Source organism: Anolis sagrei, chromosome 4 (genome assembly GCF_037176765.1).
Source record: "Anolis sagrei isolate rAnoSag1 chromosome 4, rAnoSag1.mat, whole genome shotgun sequence".
Lineage (NCBI taxonomy): Eukaryota > Metazoa > Chordata > Lepidosauria > Squamata > Dactyloidae > Anolis > Anolis sagrei.
Genome location: NC_090024.1, coordinates 205,316,926 through 205,336,834, shown reverse-complemented (window position 1 = coordinate 205,336,834; position 19,909 = coordinate 205,316,926). Strand labels below are relative to the sequence as shown.

The 19,909-nt window shown below is 41.7% G+C and overlaps 1 protein-coding gene across 1 annotated transcript in view; it reads left to right on the top strand.

Annotated features, from left to right (window-relative positions):
• The window catches only part of ARL8A (ADP ribosylation factor like GTPase 8A), a 44,795-nt gene extending 25,100 nt beyond the window's left edge, over positions 1-19,695 (top strand). The window contains exons 4-7 of the mRNA XM_060772496.2: positions 10,158-10,251; positions 13,665-13,732; positions 16,299-16,369; positions 17,740-19,695. Of these exons, the coding sequence (XP_060628479.1) occupies positions 10,158-10,251; positions 13,665-13,732; positions 16,299-16,369; positions 17,740-17,789 (283 nt within the window). The 3' untranslated portion in view covers positions 17,790-19,695. The remainder of the gene's footprint in view (positions 1-10,157; positions 10,252-13,664; positions 13,733-16,298; positions 16,370-17,739) is intronic.
• Positions 19,696-19,909: the final 214 nt, after the last annotated feature.

The following is a 19,909-nucleotide window of genomic DNA, read 5'->3' as shown; positions in this document are numbered from 1 at the left end:
GAATGTTTCCAGAAATGGTTTTGGGGAAATGAACTTGAGCATGACTGATTTTAGCATTTTGAGACATTCATAGTATTTGCTGTGTCCTTTGTCATATGTCCATTATCATATGATCAGTGTAGATGTAGAAGGGCAAGTCATAATCTAAGTGGATTTAAATCAATTTAGCTGCTGTATAAAGGCACTTTAAAATTTCACATTAGTGCCACTAACAGAATAATAATGTTTTGTTTTTATTCATGTGAAATAAACATAGGCTTATGTCAGTGTTTCAAACTCAGGCAACATTGTTATTTAATAACATGTGATCAAGTTAGAAGAATAGACAATGCATTCTTTCATGTTGCTAAAAACCTATATTACAAAAATGGGGATCTTCTTGGACTACATTTTCCACCATTCCTAACAATTAGCCATGCTGCTTGATACTGATGGAAGTTGGAATCCAATATCTGGCAAGCTACTGATTTCCCCATCCCTGTTCATCATTGGGGGGGGGGGGGGTATTATCTGTAAGCTTCTGAAATGTTTTGAAGCAGTCAAATCAGATACTGTAGTCTGAAAACTTAAGGCCCTTCCACACAGTCATATAACCCAAAATATCAAAGCAGATCATCCACAATATCTGTTTGAACGGGGCTATCTGAGTCCACAGTGCCATATAATACAGTTCAGTGTGGATTGTATATATCTTTGTGGAAGGGGCCTTAGATTAGTTATTTTGTATTTCTCTCAATCTGGAAATTTTAATAAGTAGTTAATATAATAATCCCTTGGAGACAGAAAAGCATGTGCATTTGATCTTTACTTAGTCCATTGATGATTTGCTAAGCCCGTTTTGTCTGACAGTACCTTTAAGGCAGTGGTTCTCAACCTGTGGATCCCCAGATGTTTCCGCCTTCAACTCCCAGAAATCCAACAGCTGGTAAACTGGCTGGGATTTCTGAGAGTCGTAAGCCAAAACACCTGGGGACCCACAGGTTGAGAATCACTGCTTTATGGTATCTCAACAGAGGCCCTTTCCAGCTATGTGCTGTTTGAAATCCCTTACCAAGAGATGCCAAGTGATTTAATATAGAGAGATTTCCTCTGCCATTGAGATATGGCCATTCCCAGTATGAATTTCCTTGTCTGTAAGCAAGTTCTGCTTTGTAATTCCAAATAAGTCTTGGATATATTGAATATATTGGGAGATAGCAGACGTTAGAAGCATGAGGTTCATTTCTTAAAATCTTCCTAAACCATTTGATTTATTTTGGCTAGTAACAATGTATTTTGGTCCTGTGCAGTACATGGATATATATATCTCCCACCTCTTAATGCTGCATTTCCCTATGCATTTTAGATGAAGTGCTAACTACTTGCTGCTTCTCCCCCTGGTTAAGAGTACATTACTTCTGTCCATTGGCACTTGAATCAAGTTTCCCTCAGTAAGGGATGTCTTGTCTGCATTTCAGGTGTACCTCACATCTAAGCTGAGGCCAGGTTTCTTTGTGTGTTGTAGAATAATGCGATGATCCTCCATTGGATGCCAGAATTGTTCCTGCATTTGAGCTGTGTGTGAGTGTTCATACTAGTGGGATGGATGGGTTACAGCACATTCTAATACCAACTAGATGCCACTCTTTTCTGCACTGCTCTCATAGGCACAAATAAAGCATCACTTGTGCATCAGGCCACTTTGACACTAATAGTTGCTTGTAGAATTTCCCAAGAGACATGGAAGGCAGCAGGAGAAAGATACATCAGATTCTGATGGGACAGAATCCTTCTGGATGGCTTCAGATTTCTCTGGTATCACCAAAAGACTTCTTCTCTTTGCTCTCTGAATCATGAGGTAATATTTTTTGGTTCTTGACATTATGCCCCATCTGAAAGCATTCACATTTTGAGAGAAACATCAATCAGTGGATGTACCCATTCTATCGTATTTTCTCTGGTTTGACTGGTTTGATGGGTACTAGCTGAAGCCTTCTGCTGCCCTCCTTCTGCCTTTTGTCTGTAGAACTGCTGTTTCTTTGCCATTTGCCTCATGGACCAAGTTCTCCTCCACAGACAGGCATGAGGAAAAAATGACTACTGTTCTTGGCCCATTTTTCAGCCTATATAACACAATATGTTGCCAGGGGCAGAGAAGAATTGTGAATCTGGTTACTATAGACCAGTGGTTCTCAACCTGGGGTCCCCAGATGTTTTTGGCCTTCAACTCCCAGAAATCCTTACAGCTGGTAAACTGGCTGGGATTTCTGGGAGTTGTAGGCCAAAAACATCTGGGGACCCCAGGTTGAGAACCACTGCTATAGACACACATAGTAGTGTCTAGGGCTGGGCAACCACGGAAAAATTTGTTTCTAAAATCGATTCGTTTTTTGGGGGGGTTTGCGTTTTGATTTTTAAAAGAATTCCGAAATTTTTCTTTTAAAAAGTTCGATATTTACGAAATTTCGTAAATTAAAAAACGATATGAAACAATTACGAAACAATTACGAATCGATTCGTTAATGGCAGACGTGACCGCGCAATACGCTAAAAAACCTCCAAATGGGACGGGTAACTTCTGAAGCTTCCCTCTCCCTCTGTTGTTGACTGTTGGTATGATATTTATAATTTTTTTTCACTGATTAAACAAACAACAACTATAAAACTTGCCCCAGACATGCGGAAATAATAACAAAACGATTTCAAAACGATAACGAAAAGAATTCGAAACAATTACGAAACGAATTTAAAAATTCGTTTCGTTTTTTAGTTGCTCCTGAACGGTTTGTTATCGCTTCGTTATAAATAAATAAAAATAACGAATTTTTAACGAATTACGAAATTACGAAACCGCCCAGCCCTAGTAGTGTCGCTTAGGCTTGCTTATGCATGGTTCTCCAAGTTTAGTTCTCTTGTGTTCGTTGTCAGAAGAATAGAGACAGGATGTATCTCTGTTGAATCCTTACAACCTGCAACAGTTTTTCCTGTTCAAGAAGAAGGAGAGAAGGCCATATACTAACTTTTCTTGGAAATGGAGAAGGGAGGAACTGTGGGAACTAACAATGGGGTAGAGAAAATTTGGGTTTCTCTTTTGCATTACATTGTATCTAACTCACATACATACATAGGGAACTTGTAAGTATGCATCCATAGAACGTGTCATAATATGCTGTTACAGAAAAAAAAACCCACTGAATTTGAAATGTCCTTAGGTCTCCCAGAGACAGGCTTAATTGCTAAAATAGACTATAAGCCTTCTACAACATAGTTCCCTGCATGGTTAAAAATAGTTTCAAAATATTTCATCTACTTACTGTGGATAGGGGGAGCCCCCGGTGGCGCAGTGGGTTAAAGCACTGAGCTGCTGAGCTTGTTGATCGAAAGGTCACAGGTTCGATTCCGGGGAGCGGCGTGAGCTTCCGCTGTCAGCCCTAGCTTCTGCCAACCTAGCAGTTCGAAAACATGCAAATGTGATTAGATCAATAGGTACCGCTCCAGCGGGAAGGTAACGGTGCTCCATGCAGTCATGCCGGCCACATGACCTTGGAGGTGTCTACAGACAACGCTAGCTCTTTGGCTTAGAAATGGAGATGAGCACCACACCCCAGAGTCAGACATGACTGGACTTAATGCCAGGGGACTACCTTTACCTTACTGTGGATAGGTTGCTTGGAAAAATGATAAATATTGAGTTTAAAAAATATCCAAAGCTATATTGCTCCATACCTTTATACTACATTTTGCCCTAGCCAGTGAATGTATTGGTCAAGATACATCTTGTGCAGGAGAGTTTACAAAAACCATGACGTACTGAAACCAAAGTGTCATATGTTGGTTATCTGTAGATTAGCTCTTCTCAGGAAGACACTAAAGTTTTGGTTGTGGTCAGGAAAACAAGAAGTGTACCTTAAACCCAGATCATTACCTGCAAACCTTAGCCTTCAGATAATTGAACTTCTCTTTTGGGTCAGCAAATACCCTAATTTGGCTTTTTTGCTTTAGTTAGGGGTGTTTTACTTTTTAAAAAATCTCTGGTTGCTAACAGCAGAAGGATATCAGCATATGACTGGTAGACAGAAAGAACGGAGCTCTGCGTTAGCAGAGCTAAGACTCATTCCACTGAGAGGGAGGCCTCCTCCTTGGGCCGGATAAATGCCCTTGGCGGCTCACATGTGGCCCCCAGGCCATAGTTTGAGGACCCCTGGTCTAGATCAAGGGAAGTCATGGTACCTTTCTATTCTGCTTTGGTCAGACCTCACCTGGAATACAGTGTTCAATTCTGGGCACTGCAGTTCAAGAGGGATGTTGACAAACTGGAACATGTCCAAAGGAGGGTGACTAAAATGATCTGGAAACCATGCCCTCTGAAGAGCGGCTTAAAGAGCTGGGTATGTTTAGCCTGCAGAAGAGAAGGGTGAAAGGAGACATTATAGCCAGGTATAAATATTTGAAAGGATGTCATAAAGAAGAGGGAACAGGCTTGTTTTCTGCTGCCCTGAAGACTACGACTTAGAGCAATGGGTTCAAATTACAGAAAAGGAGATTCCACTTGAACTTTAGGAAGAACTTCCTGACTGTAAGAGCTGTTCAACAATGGAACTCTCTGCTTTACAGTATGGTGGAAATACCTTTCTTGGAGGCTTTTAGACAGAGACTGGATGGCCATCTGTCAGGTGGTGTTGTTGTTGTTCATTCGTTCAGTCGTCTCCGACTCTTCGTGACCTCATGGACCAGCCCACGCCAGAGCTCCCTGTCGGCCGTCACCACCCCCAGCTCCCTCAAGGTCAGTCCAGTCACTTCAAGGATGCCATCCATCCATCTTGCCCTTGGTTGGCCCCTCTTCCTTTTGCCTTCCACCTTCCCCAGCATAATTGTCTTCTCCAGGCTTTGCTGTCTCCTCATGATGTGGCCAAAGTACTTCAACTTTGTCTCTAGTATCCTTCCCTCCAGTGAGCAGTCGGGCTTTATTTCCTGGAGGATGGACTGGTTGGATCTTCTTGCAATCCAAGGCACTCTCAGAACTTTCCTCCAACACCACAGCTCAAAAGCATCTATCTTCCTTCGCTCAGCCTTCCCTAAGGTCCAGCTCTCACATCCGTAGAATACCATGGCTTTGACTAGGCGGATCTTTGTTGCCAGTCTGATGTCTCTACTCTTTACTATTTTATCAAGACTGGACATTGCTCTCCTCCCAAGAAGTAAGCGTCTTCTGATTTCCTGGCCACAGTCTGCATCTGCAGTAATCTTTGCACCTAGAAATACAAAGTCTGTCACGGCCTCCACATTTTCTCCCTCTATTTTACAGTTGTCAATCATTCTTGTTGCCATAATCTTGGTTTTTTTTATGTTTAGCTGCAACCCAGCTTTTGCGCTTTCTTCTTTCACCTTGATTAGAAGGCTCCTCAGCTCTTCCTCGCTTTCAGCCATCAGAGTGGTGTCATCTGCATATCTGAGGTTGTTAATGTTTCTTCCAGCAATTTTCACCCCAGCTTTGCATTCATCAAGCCCCGCACATCGCATGATGTGTTCTTCATACAAGTTAAAAAGGTTGGGTGAGAGGATGCAGCCTTTCCGTACGCCTTTCCCAATCTTGAACCAGTCTGTTGTTCCGTGGTCAGTTCTTACTGTTGCTACTTGGTCCTTGTACAGATTCCTCAGGAGAGAGACAAGGTGGCTTGGGATGCCCATCCCACCAAGAACTTGCCACAATTTATTATGATCCACACAGTCAAAGGCTTTAGAATAGTCAATGAAGCAGAAATAGATGTTTTTCTGAAACTCCCTGCCTTTCTCCATTATCCAGCGGATATTGGCAATCTGATCTCTCGTTCCTCTGCCTTTTCTAAACCCAGCTTGCACATCTGGTAACTCTCGTTCCATGTATTGCTGGAGTCTTCCTGTCAGGTGTACTTTGTGTAAAAATTATGAACTTGTAAGCAAAAAACAGCCTTCACAGATAGCCATGTTGTCGCAGTCAAATCCCCCCACACACCCCCAAAAAAGAACCTTGCACAAAAAGGCCATATTTTTGTTACAAGATTGCTGGAATGTTTTGTACAAAAAAGTAGTGTTGCACATAAAATTAGACTGTGTGATGTTTTGTTGCACAAAAAGCAGCAATCTTGCTAAAGACACTTTTTTTGTGCAAAAATCTAAAATAAATTAACAGACTAATATCCTAAAATAAGTTCAGAAGTGCGGCTACAGGGCAAGAATTGTACAGAAATGATTTTCTCCACAGCAGGGAGAAAGCTGAGGAAATTATTCACCTCACTTGTAAGAACAAAGCTGTTGAAATTTTACATTCCTAATTTAAGCTGCTTTTTAGTGAAGAAGCTGGAATTCCATATGAAGCTATAGTTCACATCATTTGCCCCTTTGCTCCAGTGTTTTTAGTCTTGATTGACAGCAGCTCCCTGCAATCTCTGACAAGATATTTTTTTATTACTTGGTCTTTTTAAGTGGAGATCGCAGTAATTGAACCTAAGGGAGATACTCAACAGTGTAGGAGTTTCACATTTTACTGCATTCAACTTTTATAAAACCCAAATATGAAGATAATGACTCTGAAATGAAATTCCTCCCCGGTTTGCACTGCTTAAAATCAAATGGTGCAGCTGTTTCCAGTGTAGAAAGGACCACTTTGTGCATGTGTGCCATACAGGTGTTATGGTGTTTAAGCCATTTTGAGATCATTCAGGAGAATTTACGATGATGTTGTGTGCCTTCAGGTTGTTTATAGGTAAAAGTTTGCTGGGGTTCTTGGCATGATTTGTTCAGAAGGAGGATTGCCTTTTCTTTCCTCTGAAGATGAGTGTGTGGCTTTCCCAAGATCACCAAGTGGGTGTCCATGACTGAATGAGGATTCAAACCTTGTTTTCCAGAGTTATAACCCAGCACTCAAACCATTATACATTCTGAGGAGAAAAGTGGGATATAAGTCAGAGAAATAATGAAAATGAAGAGCTTCTCGGAATAAAACTCATTCAGCACTCATTTGGGTATTCAGATACAAATGTCTTAGAGTTAAGTCCAAAAAATCCTAAGCCTAGACCACCTTGGTTTGCAAGGATGTCACACTGAGAAAGGGGCAAGCTTTTTTCTGCTGCTCTAGAGACTAGGACACAGAACAATGGATTCAAACTGCAGAAAAAGAGATTCCACCTAAGCATTAGAAAGAACTTCCTGACAGTAGGAGCAGTTCGGGAGTGGAATATACTGCCTTTCAGTGTGGTGGAGTTGCTTTCTCTGGAAGTTTTTAAGCAGAGGCTGAATGGCCATCTATCAGGAGAGCTTTTATTGTATTTTCTTGCATGGAGGCTGGATAGGATAGCCTTTTTGGTCTCTTCCAACTCTATTCTGTGATCAAGTATGCTAGGTTAAGGCACCATATTAGCACCCTAGAGAAATAGGTGAACTACCAGTACCTGTCCACATACCCCGCTGGGAAGAGAAAATGTTATGTCTCCCAAGTTCATCCCTAATATCCTAATACCCTTTAGACCATTTTCCTGCAAACAAGAAATGATTTTCAAGTCATTTTCAGTTTGCTTCCAGTTTTAAAAAGAGCACCAAATAAAAACACATGGCAGAAATACCCTTGCATCCCCTAGAGAAATCATTTATGGGCAAATATTTACCCCAGAGAGCCCAGATAACCACAAAATCAGCCCTGGTGTAACAGCCCTTGGTCTGTACTTTTTCCCATCTGTGGTCTAGATAGAAGACTTAACTAGTTTTGAGCCTTTTACTATCAAATTCATTCCATCCCCAGCTATGTAGGAATTAACGGATTTTTAAAAACTCCTCAGCAAAAACAAACAAATGTTTCAGCCAACCTTACCTTGAATCCTCTGAGCTAGAATTACACATTTCAAGGACAAACTGTTCAGAACTCCTGGCTCATAGCTGGTTTCATGTCTGTATTGGTACAGACATTTTGATGTTAATACACCGAGTCAAGTATTTAGATGTTTGCTCGAAGCAGCAGCTACTATTTTCTTATTCAGATTTTATTCTGGTCTGAATTATTCACAGACATCTTGGGCGATCTTTGTTCCTAAGAACGTCTAACTTAGGGCCCTTAATTACTGGAATAGTTTGCAGGCTTACATTATAAAGTGTATTTCAGTATCAGGATTTGGAAGGTAGATTACAGTTACTTAATGCTTCCAGGTATTGTATTTCTAACCCTAGGACCCAGATTTCCATTTTTTCATGCTTTAGTTAGACAAAACAAAGTGACAAGAAGGACATAAACCTGCCTCTCTTATAAAATAATTAGTTTCCTTCCCTGTCCAGTAACTGGGAGAGACAAGAGCTTGAGGAGGGAGCTGGGCCTGATTTGCTGAGGCATAATTTAGAGAAGGTGCAAATCCAGTGTATGGGTGTGTGTACCACTAACAGCTGATAGTTTTCATACTATGGGGTGGGAAATGTGATCCAGAATTTGGCCTGAATGTTAAGTAAGCAAGCCAGGATGGTACATCCTATACCTAAAGTGGACTCACTTCACCATTAGCATGGAAGCAACCTAAAAGCACTGGTGGGAGATTGAGGGAATTAGATTGACAAGAAATCTATATTCATTCAAAATTGTTAACAGAAGTGGACACTATATAGTGTTTGGCTAGCTGTCAGACGCAAGGGATGTGGGGTGGGTAGGGGAGAAAAGAGAATAGTCATATCCACTACTGGCAGATGGTCTTCTGGGAGATTCATACCAAGACACTGTTACCCTCAACCTGAAAAGGCTCTCCACTCTGTATTGTGTTGGTTTATATCATGCTGTCAATACATAGTAATTTTCGAAATAATGTGGACAAAAAGATAGATTCTGCTCCCAGAGAGGTTGTATGCTAAGGTATATTTCCGTTTTGAATCTTGGACCACCATGATTCAGCAGGAGTGGAAAATGCCACGGCGTAGTGTTGAGACCTTAATCTTCTTAGGCACCTGTGTTTCTGTTCGCTCTGTACTAGATTCTGGCCGCTTCTCACCTTTGCTTGTGGTTCCACACAAAGTCTTTCTGTAGCATCAGCACAACCTGGGCTCCGTTAAAAACCCTTTTGCTGGATATCCTGTTTCATTTGGAGAAGTGTTAATTTGTACCCTTCCATATTGCTGCATGGTCCCTGGGTGCATCAATGCTCTTGAATACATATTATAACATGAAAGAATTTCATGCAGGAAATCCACACTCAGCATCACATATTTGCTGCCTACTGCCTTTTTAGGTGAGCAGCCGTAGTAGATACTGCCTAATGAATAATGTAACAGATGAAAGTTTGCCTCTGGTTAGTGAAATTCCCTTTGTGAAATCAGAAACTGGATTGTGTTTCCTAAAATCGTATGAGAGTTTCTTAGTAGGTTGTGGAGTGGCTTATTGGAAAAGTTAGGTAGCATATTAAAAGTGTGTAAAATAAACCCACAATGCATTCTCTCTACTAATGAATAAATGAATGTGGTTTCTATAGATTTGGAAAAAAAGTCATTACAGCAGCTTCACTGGGGTGTTTGGACCCATATGGTAGGGGCTAAGAAAAAAAATGGAGAATTTCAGTTTATTTTGAGTAAGACTTAATTTGTTCCTTTTTGAGATATGTTTCCTGTCGTAGTCAACTGCGAAATCGCACTTATGGTATTCCTGCGCCCGCGCAGGCCCAGCTTTCGGAAGTGCTATTTCGCAGGTGACTACTCAGGAAACTACGGTTACAGGTAATCAACCCATAATTTTGATTCATTGTGTTGTTGGAGGCTTTCATGGCTGGAATCACTGGGCTGTTGTAAGTTTTTCAGGCTGTGTGGCCATGTTCTAGAGGTATTCTCTCCTGGCAGCTTGCCTGCATCTATGGCAGGCATCCTTAAAGGTTATGACGTCTGTTGGGTGCCTGCCATAGATGCAGGTGAAATGTCAGGAGAGAATGCTTCTGGAACATGACCATACAACCTGAAAAACTTACAGCAACCGTTTTGGTTCATTGTTTTATCTTTCTCAATTGGGGGAAATGCCCAATCATTAGATGAGACAAAGACTCAAGAGTAAATTGCCTCTTTTGCTGGGGTGGTCAGGTATGGCGCCATATTAATTTTGTTTTCCTCTCTGTGGCTATGGTTACACTGTACAGCAGTACTTCTTACTTGTTGAGCTAAGTGCTAATGTCTTTGTTTTCTTACAGATATATGGTAGATGCTGCAGATCTGGAGAAGATTGAAGCCTCAAAGAATGAACTCCACAACCTGCTTGATAAGCCACAGCTCCAGGGCATTCCTGTAAGATATCCGTGGGGGGGGGGGGGGGGCGCAATGGTGCATTGATTTTGCCTTTCAAAGCCCCTAAGTGAGTCTTTTCCTTTAAGAAAGCAGAAAGGATTATTTAGAGCCTTCAGGGTCTTGGAGTGAGTGGGCAGGAGCCTTTAACAATTGGCTACTGTTCTAAATACAGAGCACCCGGTGGTGCAGCAGGTTAAACTGCTGAGCTGCTGAACTTGCTGATCAAAAGGTTGGTAGTTCGAATCTGCAGAGCAGGGCGATCTCCCGCTGTTAGCCTCAGCTTCTGCCAACCTAGCAGTTCGAAAACATGCAAATGTGAGTAGATCAATGGTACCACTCCAGCAGGAAGGTATCAGCACTCCATGCAGTCATGACAATCCACATGACCTTGGAGGCGTCTACGGACAACGCTAGCTCTTCGGCTTAGAAATGGAGATGAGCACCACCCTCCAGAGTTGGACACGACTCGACTTAATGTCAAGGGCTTTACTTTTACTATTATTCTAAATGCTGCAGAGGATGAAAGGCCTTCTGAATGTGTGCAGGACCATACTCAGCTGCAATTGAACCCATATTAGATCCTGGAGTCAATCTGTCCTATGTCTTTATGTTCTTCTCTTCCGCATAGTGATTTTAGCATATATTTTTCTAAGATGTAAATAGTTGAGCTAAAGATCTATTACTGTGAAATTGGGCAGATGGAAAGTATGCTGTTTGGAATATCAAAGGACAATACAGCACAAAAATATCCTGAAAAGAACTTTGCATGTAAAATTAATAGTGTTTAGCTATTGCCTTATATTCAATACTGTGGTTTTGTTTTTTTGTTTTTTTTTAAAAAAAAAAAAACAAACATTTATATTCCATCTTCTTCACAGAAGCCCATGATGGCTAATAGAAGACACTTTTGCTATTTAGAACAGTTCAAACATAGTAATCTGAGCTGTCCTGTAGTAGGATAAGCAGCTGCTAATTGTGATAAAAAGCAAGAGGTGTTCATTTGGATGGCTAGATGATAATCTGTGTGGTTCAGCATATTTTTTTCCATTGTTTAACATGTGGTGGCTATTGTCACTAGGGAATATATTCAAGACGGATGACAGATGTTCTTCATTAATATTAATCATTCCCCATCTCTTTCACCCTTTTCTTCCCATCTGCCTCTACTCTATAACACATTGTAACTAAAATGAGTATTCAGATCTGTAGGGCTTTAGTTACCTTTGTCAGTTGGATAGCTTTAAATTTATTTCTGGAATGTGCACCATAGAAGAGAAAGGTTTATACATGATAGGTTTTAAAATCTTAGGCTTCCCTTTGGCTTGATTTCTTCTCTACCTTTGTTTACTCTGCAAAAGATATTAAAATAATGGAAGAGCTTAGTCTGCTGTGTCTACTAAAGGAGAGCATTGCCTTATCGGCCATCCCCTTCTTTGTTCATATGAGAAAGGCTTTGTTGCTTTTTTTTTTTTTTTTTGGAACATGTGGAAGAACCAATACAGATAGGCCAGGTGGAAAACAACCCTAAATTAAATTTATCAAAGAGGCTCCTAATAAGGGCCTCTGAACAGATTCAACTTGTCTTTTCAGTTTTTCCTTTTTTCCCCCTTTATCGTGCCAGAAGCAACTTGAGAAACTGCAAGTCGCTTCTGGCATGAGAGAATTGGCCATCTGCAGAAACGTTGCCCAGGGGATACCCAGATTACCATCCTGTGGATGGCTTCTCTCATGTCCCCGCATGAGAAGCTGGAACTAACAGATGGGAGCTCACCCTGTCTTGCACTAACAGTGGTGTGTATTTTCAGAAAAGAGTAAAACTATAGCATTTCCCAATGCTCTAATCCAGGGGTCCTCAAACATCTTAAACAGAAGGCCAAGTCACAGTCCCTCAAACTGGTGGAGGGCCGGATTATAATTTGAAAGAAAAAAATGAATGAATTCCTATGCACAGTACAGTATCTTACTTGTAGTGCAAAAAACACGTAAAAACAATACAATAATTAAAATGAAGAACAGTTTTAACAAATATAAACTTATTAGTATTTCAATAGGAAGTGTGGGCCCGCTTTTGGCTGATGAGATAGGATTGTGGCTTTCAAGTAATTTCAGACTTAGTTTGTCCCTGAGTGAGGGCCGGGTAAATGACCTTGGAGGGCCGTATCCGACCCCTGGGCCTTAGTTTGAGGACCCTGCTCTAATCAGTGTTATCTGATTTAATATGTTTGGTTAAAATACTGAATTCAAAAATATTCAGAGCTTTGTTTATTTATTGGAATAGTGGTAGTAATGTAAAATAAGTTGACAGGAAGAAAGTCAACACATTTAACTGTGATACTAGAATTCTACAAATGCTATAGACTGCTAAAAAGACAAATGAATGGGCCTAAAGACTAATCTGAGCTCTCATTAGAACTAAGATTAAGCTGAGACTGTTGTGTATTGGGCACGTCATGAAAACATATATCTCATTGGGGGAAAAAAACCAAAAACAATGAGACTTGGTAAAGTGGGAGGCGTTGGAAAAGGGAATACCACATTCCAGGTGGATAGATGCAACATGAGTTTGAGAGACCTGAGCAGGGCTTAGATAACCAGATGACTTTGAGTTTTTCATTCATTTTGTAATTTTAAGTCAAAGTCGGCAAGATGACAGATAACCCCCCCCCCCCCAAAGTCCTTCATTTTGGGAGGGGGTGGTGTATTTGTCCCAGGGTGTTAGGTGGAATAATTTAATCAGGGAAGTGATGGCCTTAGGTTTGCAAGATTTGAGCAGGGTAGAGGATGTCCAGAGCTTTTAGAGGTTTCTCATTCATAGCATAGCAGTCTGTTGAAATTGGCTTGACAGCAAATAATAACAACATATGAGAACGGCATGTGACTAAGTGTTAAGGTCACATTTCTAAAGGGAACTGTACTCAATGTATTTCATATCAAAAGTTTAATTCTTTTGCAGAAATATCTTCATGGCCTTAAGTTTTACTCACTCATTTTGCACTAGTTACCAGTTCTTAAAATTACTTACGTTTCTTCAAGTATAGAGAGATACGTAGTAAACACCACTTGTTTGAATTAAATTGCTCAGGTTTCAAGGTTGCTCTAATCTAAGCACAAGTACCACTGTTTTCCATAGATTTTCCTAGTGTTCAGGATTATGGTGTGGGATTAAAGTATCTGTCTTGTGTCTTCGCTCTTTTGAGAGCCATAGAAAACTGGCTTTATTCCCTGAATCCAAATTTGCAGGAAGCTCCCTCAATTAATGTCAGATTCTGTAGTTCCAAAATCACCAAATTTCTTAAAAACATGAAATGCAGAGATTTGCCTTATCTAATCAATGGACTCTCCCCCAAACTGTTCCAGAAGTTGACAGCTACCAGTTTAAATTGAACTGAGATCTGTGGCTTCTTCCTTTGCAGGTCCTAGTTCTTGGGAACAAGCGAGACCTGCCTGGTGCCTTGGATGAGAAGGAGCTCATCGAGAAGATGTAAGTTGTTGCTGGTGTGACTGAGTGTTGCTGTTGGTCCCACCTTCTCAGAGCCAGATTTATGTCTCCATTGTATGGGTTATACCTTTTTATTCTGTGTAGACCGCAGAAAGGCACTGTTGGTAGGAAATGACATATGTTGTGCTGAGCAGGTGAATGTGAGTATCTGACAATATAGTTTGAAAGGAGTAGGATTAGTAATAATATTATCTGAGCAGAATTGACTTTGGGTTTTTGGTAGGATCCGATCCCTCAGTTTGGGCTAAGTGACACATTGCTAGTAAGTTGTAGATCAAGGTGGTGTATATATGTAAATGAAAGCACAGCTCATATAGAAAATACATTAGCTGTAGAGTACAATTGCTCCAGAACACTTGTAGGTTATGGAAAATGAATTGGCCAAACCTTGAATACATGCAAGACAAAATGTGTAGTTAGTTTCTTAATTCAGGCACATTTCCCCTAAATTCAACTGATGATAGACCTATTGATCAATCTCAAATCAAATCAAGTCTTTGAAGATTAAAAAAAGCTTAAGAGCACTTCTCTAAATCTACAGTAAATGTTTTAGCTTCTTGTTGACACCATAGAATCATAGAGTTGGGAGAGACCTCATGGGCCATCCAGCCCAACCCCTTGTCAAGAAGCATGAAAATCACATTCAAAGCACCCCTGACAGATGGCCATCCAGCCTCTGCTTAAAAGCCTCCAAAGAAGGAACCTCCACCACACTCCGAGGCAGAGAGTTCCACTGCTCTCATATTTTCCTGAAGAATCCTGTCAAATTTTAAAATAATTTGTGGTTGATGATGTGTATGTGTGTAAAGGGGCAAAACTTGTTTGATGGATGTGTATCCCATTGTTTTTGACACTGGCACTTAAGGAAGAGAAGCCTGTCTGGGACGATCTTGGGTTCTGTGCCCCTACTTCTTTATGGAAAGCTTATGCCAGCCTTTCTGTTTTCAAGCTGGCACAACACATTTTGGTTTTTTTTTTTTTTTTTTGCATTAATGATGAAGCTTGGAGAGGGTCTCAGTATTTGCCCCTTTGCATCTTAGTATCAAGGTAAACTAAAAAAGTGTAAAAACTTTGGAGACTGTGAAAGGTTTGAACCTTACCACACGGTGGCAGCAGAAGAAAGCTTTTGTGCCTCATTTCTCGTGTTCTAACTGATACGTCCTTTTAGGACAGTCCTGTTAAAATACGGAAAGCGGAATTTGACTTAGGTAGGCCACTTAGAAAATTAGAAGAGGGTAGAATTTACATTTTGAGAATTTGCATCTAGTAAATTTAGCATCTTACAATAATCTTCTTTTTGTCACAGAGGTGGTGTATACTAGGCTCATTCTAACCATACCACATTTTTGGTTTATGCTGGCTAAGCATTGGGGCAGAAGAGCTAGGCGAAGACTGTATACCATTTTCTGAAGATCTATAAGCACTTTCAGACAGTGGTGTGCATAATTTCCCTTAATCCCTTCACATCTCTAAAACAGCAGCCTTAAAATTCTCAGTATGTCCTTGTACCTTGATCATTTTTCCTTCTCTGGAGCAGAACAGACTGGCCTGATGTTGTTAAGTCCCTTTGGGCAGCTTGCTCTCGTAGCTACCAAACAACCCACAACCTTTTTCTTGATTTTCAAGCTGGGAAATGATTATTAGGAGGCAGTATCTGCTTAGAATCATAGAGTTGGACAACACCACAACAGCCATTCGGTCCAACCCCATGCCATTCCAGAAAACACAAGCAAAACACCTCGACAGATGGCCATCCATCCTTCTTTTAAAAAAACCAGAGAAGAGACCCCAACACTCTGCAAGACATTATATTCCATTGCCGAACAGCTCTTACCATGAGGGAGTTCTTCCTGATGTTTAGGTGGAATCTCTTTTCCTGCAGTTTGAATTGATTTCTCTGTGTCCTAATCTCCAGAGCAACAGAAAACAAGCTTGCCTCCTCCTCACTGTTACATCTTTTAAAATATTTAAATATGGCTGTTACGCCCCTCTCTGCTTTCTTTTCACCAAGCTAAGCATACCCAACTCCTTAAGCCACTCCTATTAAGGCTTGGCTTCCAAACCTTTGATCATTTTGGTCACTCTTCATTGGTCACCTTCCAGCTTGTCAATATCCTTCCTGAATTATGGTGCCAAGAACTGGACATAGTATTCCAGGTGAGCTTTCACCACAGTAGAATACAATGGGACTGTGGTTTCCCTTGATTCTGACACTATACTCCTGTTGCACCCTATAATTGCATTGGCTTTTTTAGCTGCTGCATCACACTGCAGCTTTAAAATAATTGAAATGTTTTTTTGTAAGACCTAAAAACCTCAACTCTGGTTAAATGTGAAGTTCATGCATGCTATTTCTGTGGAACAGGCATGGGAAGAAAGAAGAGGCAAGAGCTTGTTCCAGCACTCACAGTGAAAACTAGACTCTTACTTGCACTGCTGCTTGTTTGTTGCCTTGCCCGTTGCTATATCAATTTGTGTATGTCTTCTTCTGTGTATGGTGCTTTTCCCCAAGAAAGTTTGATCTCATATGCTTCTTTTTCCCTTGCAGGAACCTGTCTGCCATCCAGGACCGAGAGATCTGTTGCTATTCCATCTCTTGCAAAGAAAAGGACAACATTGGTAAGTGTGGAAGGGAAGAGAAGGCTACAGAAGTAAAATAAACCCCTCACATTTTCTGAGATTATGGGCACCAGACCCCTGTGAAAGTGGAAAAACCATGAATCAAGAGATTGCTATTTTTCTTCCCTCAGAGAACATCTCTCTAGGAATTTCTAGCTCTCCCAGGATGATTTCTGCTGGAAGCTGGCCATAGGAATCACATTGGAGAGTATTGTGATTCCTAAAGGTATATTATCTCTAGGTCCCCCAGAATGACTGGACATTGACTGTAGAGCCATAATGGAAAATCTAGAGATTCCTGGAGAGAACATATTAAGGAGCTCTTCACACTTACCTCCTCATTGCTCTGTTTCGCCAGCAATTGCCAGTGAAATAGCACGCACGCGAGTAGCTTCGCAGCATCCCACACATCCTTTTTTTCCTTCCTCATCGCAAGGGCGTTGGAGCCCTGTCCCCATCAGTTGGGGGAAAGGGCAGAAAAATATGAGTAACTTCGTTGGAGCTACCAAAAACACAACTTACCTTGCGTTGGTGGCAAGGAAGCATCTTATGAGTGGGGCCAGCTATCACTTGGGACATGGAGGCCATGAAGTCCTGGTAGGAATTAAGTGTTCAGTAATGCCTAATTAAGGCCTCCCGATGGTGCAGTGGGTTAAACTACTGAGCTACTCAACTTGCTGACCTAAAGATTGGCCGTTCGAATCTGGGGGGCAGGGTGAGCTCCCACTGTTGGCCGCAGCTTCTGCCAACCCAGCAGTTTGAAAACATGCAAATGTGAGTAGATCAATAGATACTGCCTTGGCGGGAAGGAAACGGCACTCAATGCAGTCATGCTGGCCACATGACCTTGGAAGTGTCAGCGGACAACGCCAACTCTTTGTCTTAGAAATGGAGATGAGCACCACCCCCCAGAGTCGGATATGACTAGACTTAATGTCAGGAGAAACCTTTACCTTTAGTTTTAATGCCTAATTCAATGAAAAGACTTTACCAGATGGATGGTTAATTTTTATCTCCCATTATGTGAGTAGCCTGAGTCAAATTTTGCAGGGTGCGATTGCTGTTATAATAGCCCACTGGCAACTGTTGGAGCCTGCTCCCTCAAATGGTGGGGCAAGAGGGATTATTTTAGGCCAAGATACAGAAAATGTAGTTCACTCAAGAACAAGGATCATTCCCTGTATGGAGAATATGTTGGGGCTGGGGATACAGCTTCAGGATACAGTCATGGCCTCAGTATTTGCGAAAGCATAGCTGTAGCTGTGAGCCACCTGCATGCTTCCCTTACTTACCTCCAGCAAAGCAGCAGGCAGATTGATGCTTCTTGATTTTTTCCTGTGTGATCATTAATTCTATCTTGTATTTGACAGACATCACCCTACAGTGGCTTATTCAGCACTCAAAGTCCCGGCGAAGCTGAGAGCCCTTTGGCCAGATCTTGGATCGGGAAGATGCCATTGTAAAAGCCCAAACGCACCTCCTTCCTCTTTCCCCCATCTCCTGCTCTTTCCATCCCTTTTGCCCACATCCCTTTCCCTAGATGGGTATTTTTAGGGGACCCCAGACTCCTCTTCTGCTGAGATTGAACTCCTGTTTTTATTGTAAAGAAACTGTCTGCCCCCCTTCCCTTGCTCCTTACTCTGGTTTTGGCACTGTTCTGTTGTTGTCGGTGTGTGTACAGTATATATATATATATGTATATATATTTTAATTTTTTAATTTAAGCAATTAACGCTGTTACTAAAAGGGGCCTGTTAGCTATCAAAGGGGCAGTGGCAAACGGAAGGGGCAGGGAACTACCTAACACAGTATTGGGAGTGTTGCAAAGCCACTGGGCAGTTGGGCCCTTGCTAGGAATGGAGCATGGCTTTGGACCCCTCAAGAGACCTCCTTCTCTTCTCTCCTGTCTTTCTCCCTCTGTGTCAGAATCGAATGCACTCTGCCCTCTCTGCTTCTTTCTCTGCTGCTCCAAGCTGCTCAGTAGTACGGGTGTGGAATGAGCCCCTGGGAAAGGCTCAGAAAGCAGTATTGATCACATTTAGTCTTCTGGTATAAGGCTTTAGAGGCAAGTTGGTGCCATCTCATTCCCCCTGCCCCTTAAAATCCCAGGGGAGTTAAAAAGCCTCACTGTAGTTTCTTGGCAAGCAACTCACACTATATGTCTCCTTCTCAGCTTGTTCCTGAGATCTCTGAGTATCATTGCCTGCCTTTGTTCTGCACCATCTCCTATCTGGTGTGGGTTGGGAGCTCTCCATTTTTGCAAGCCTGTTTGTCAGTCTCCTTTCTCTTTAGGGCTGGAGTCTTTCTGTAGGTATACAGTGTGAGACTGTATACAGAAGTATACAGAGTTAGACACACACATACACATACAGTGGTTGTGTAAAGTTACAATCTCGGTGTAGTGTTTTCGTGTGGGCTACCAAAGAAATCACATCTGAAGTGACAGGGCTCATGAATATTCTGTTCCTAGGCCTTCCCCTTGCAAAAATCCCCATGTAGATTTTTCAGCATATGGCTAGGGGAATGGCTTTATGCACAGGTTCTCCTGGGGTGCTTCTTCAGGTCTTGGACCCCCATGATGTGGATTAAAGAACAGAAACGACCAGAGATGGGAGTGATACTCTGCCCAGTTTGCAAGTGTTTCTGCCATCACAGGCTGGTCTAAGAGGAGTGTTTGGGGCCTTTTTGGTCCTTTATTAAGTCAGTTGAAGAGGAGTGAGGGATCATTGATCTTTGGTGTGTGCACACAAGTTTGCTTGAAGAAGTTGTGCTCCACTATGTGCTGGACAACACAGTGCCAGAGTTTCTATCTAAGGAGGTCCATGCAGGCTGGCAGAGCTGGCCGCTGTCACGTGTTCGCTGTCTGCTCCTCTTGGGATTTAGAGCAACTGCAGCAGGGTGTCCAGGAAGGGGGTTATGGGAAGGGTTATCAGGCTTCATGTGTTGGCCACTTTGTCTCCCTGTTAAGGGCAGTTGATTATAGGCCACGTGTGGTCATGTCTTCCCCTGCCTGGCTTAAGCAACGGACAGGTGTGAGACTGCAGAGCCCTTCCTGCCCTTGCCTGGCCCTTTCCTGCACAGTGCTGCTTCTGAGGTCGGGAGGTGGCTTTCTAATTGCATCTTTTCTTCTCTCCATCTGTTCTCATTTTCACAGATTTGCACAAGGAGATATTTTTCCTTTTTTTAATTTAATGAACTGTAAAGTGTCATTTATTCCTTTTTTAAAATATATTTTGGCTCATATTTTGACCTTCTCTGTTGGGAAATGAATCTTGTAACAGTACATTTTTGCCTCCTAATAACAATAAATTAACAATTTTGTGTTGGTGGTTGTCTTTGCTCGGAATTGGGTCATGGTCACTCTTTTTCATTTTGTTTGAACCTGCTGCCATCTACAGACTTAGTTTAGCAACTAAAACATTCTGGCCTTGAAGGATTTGCCTGTACGAGAGAAGAATGACACAGCAAGGAGAGATCAGAAGGCCAAAATACTCAAAAGCACCAGATTCCATCCCTAAATACTCCAAAAGCACCAGATTT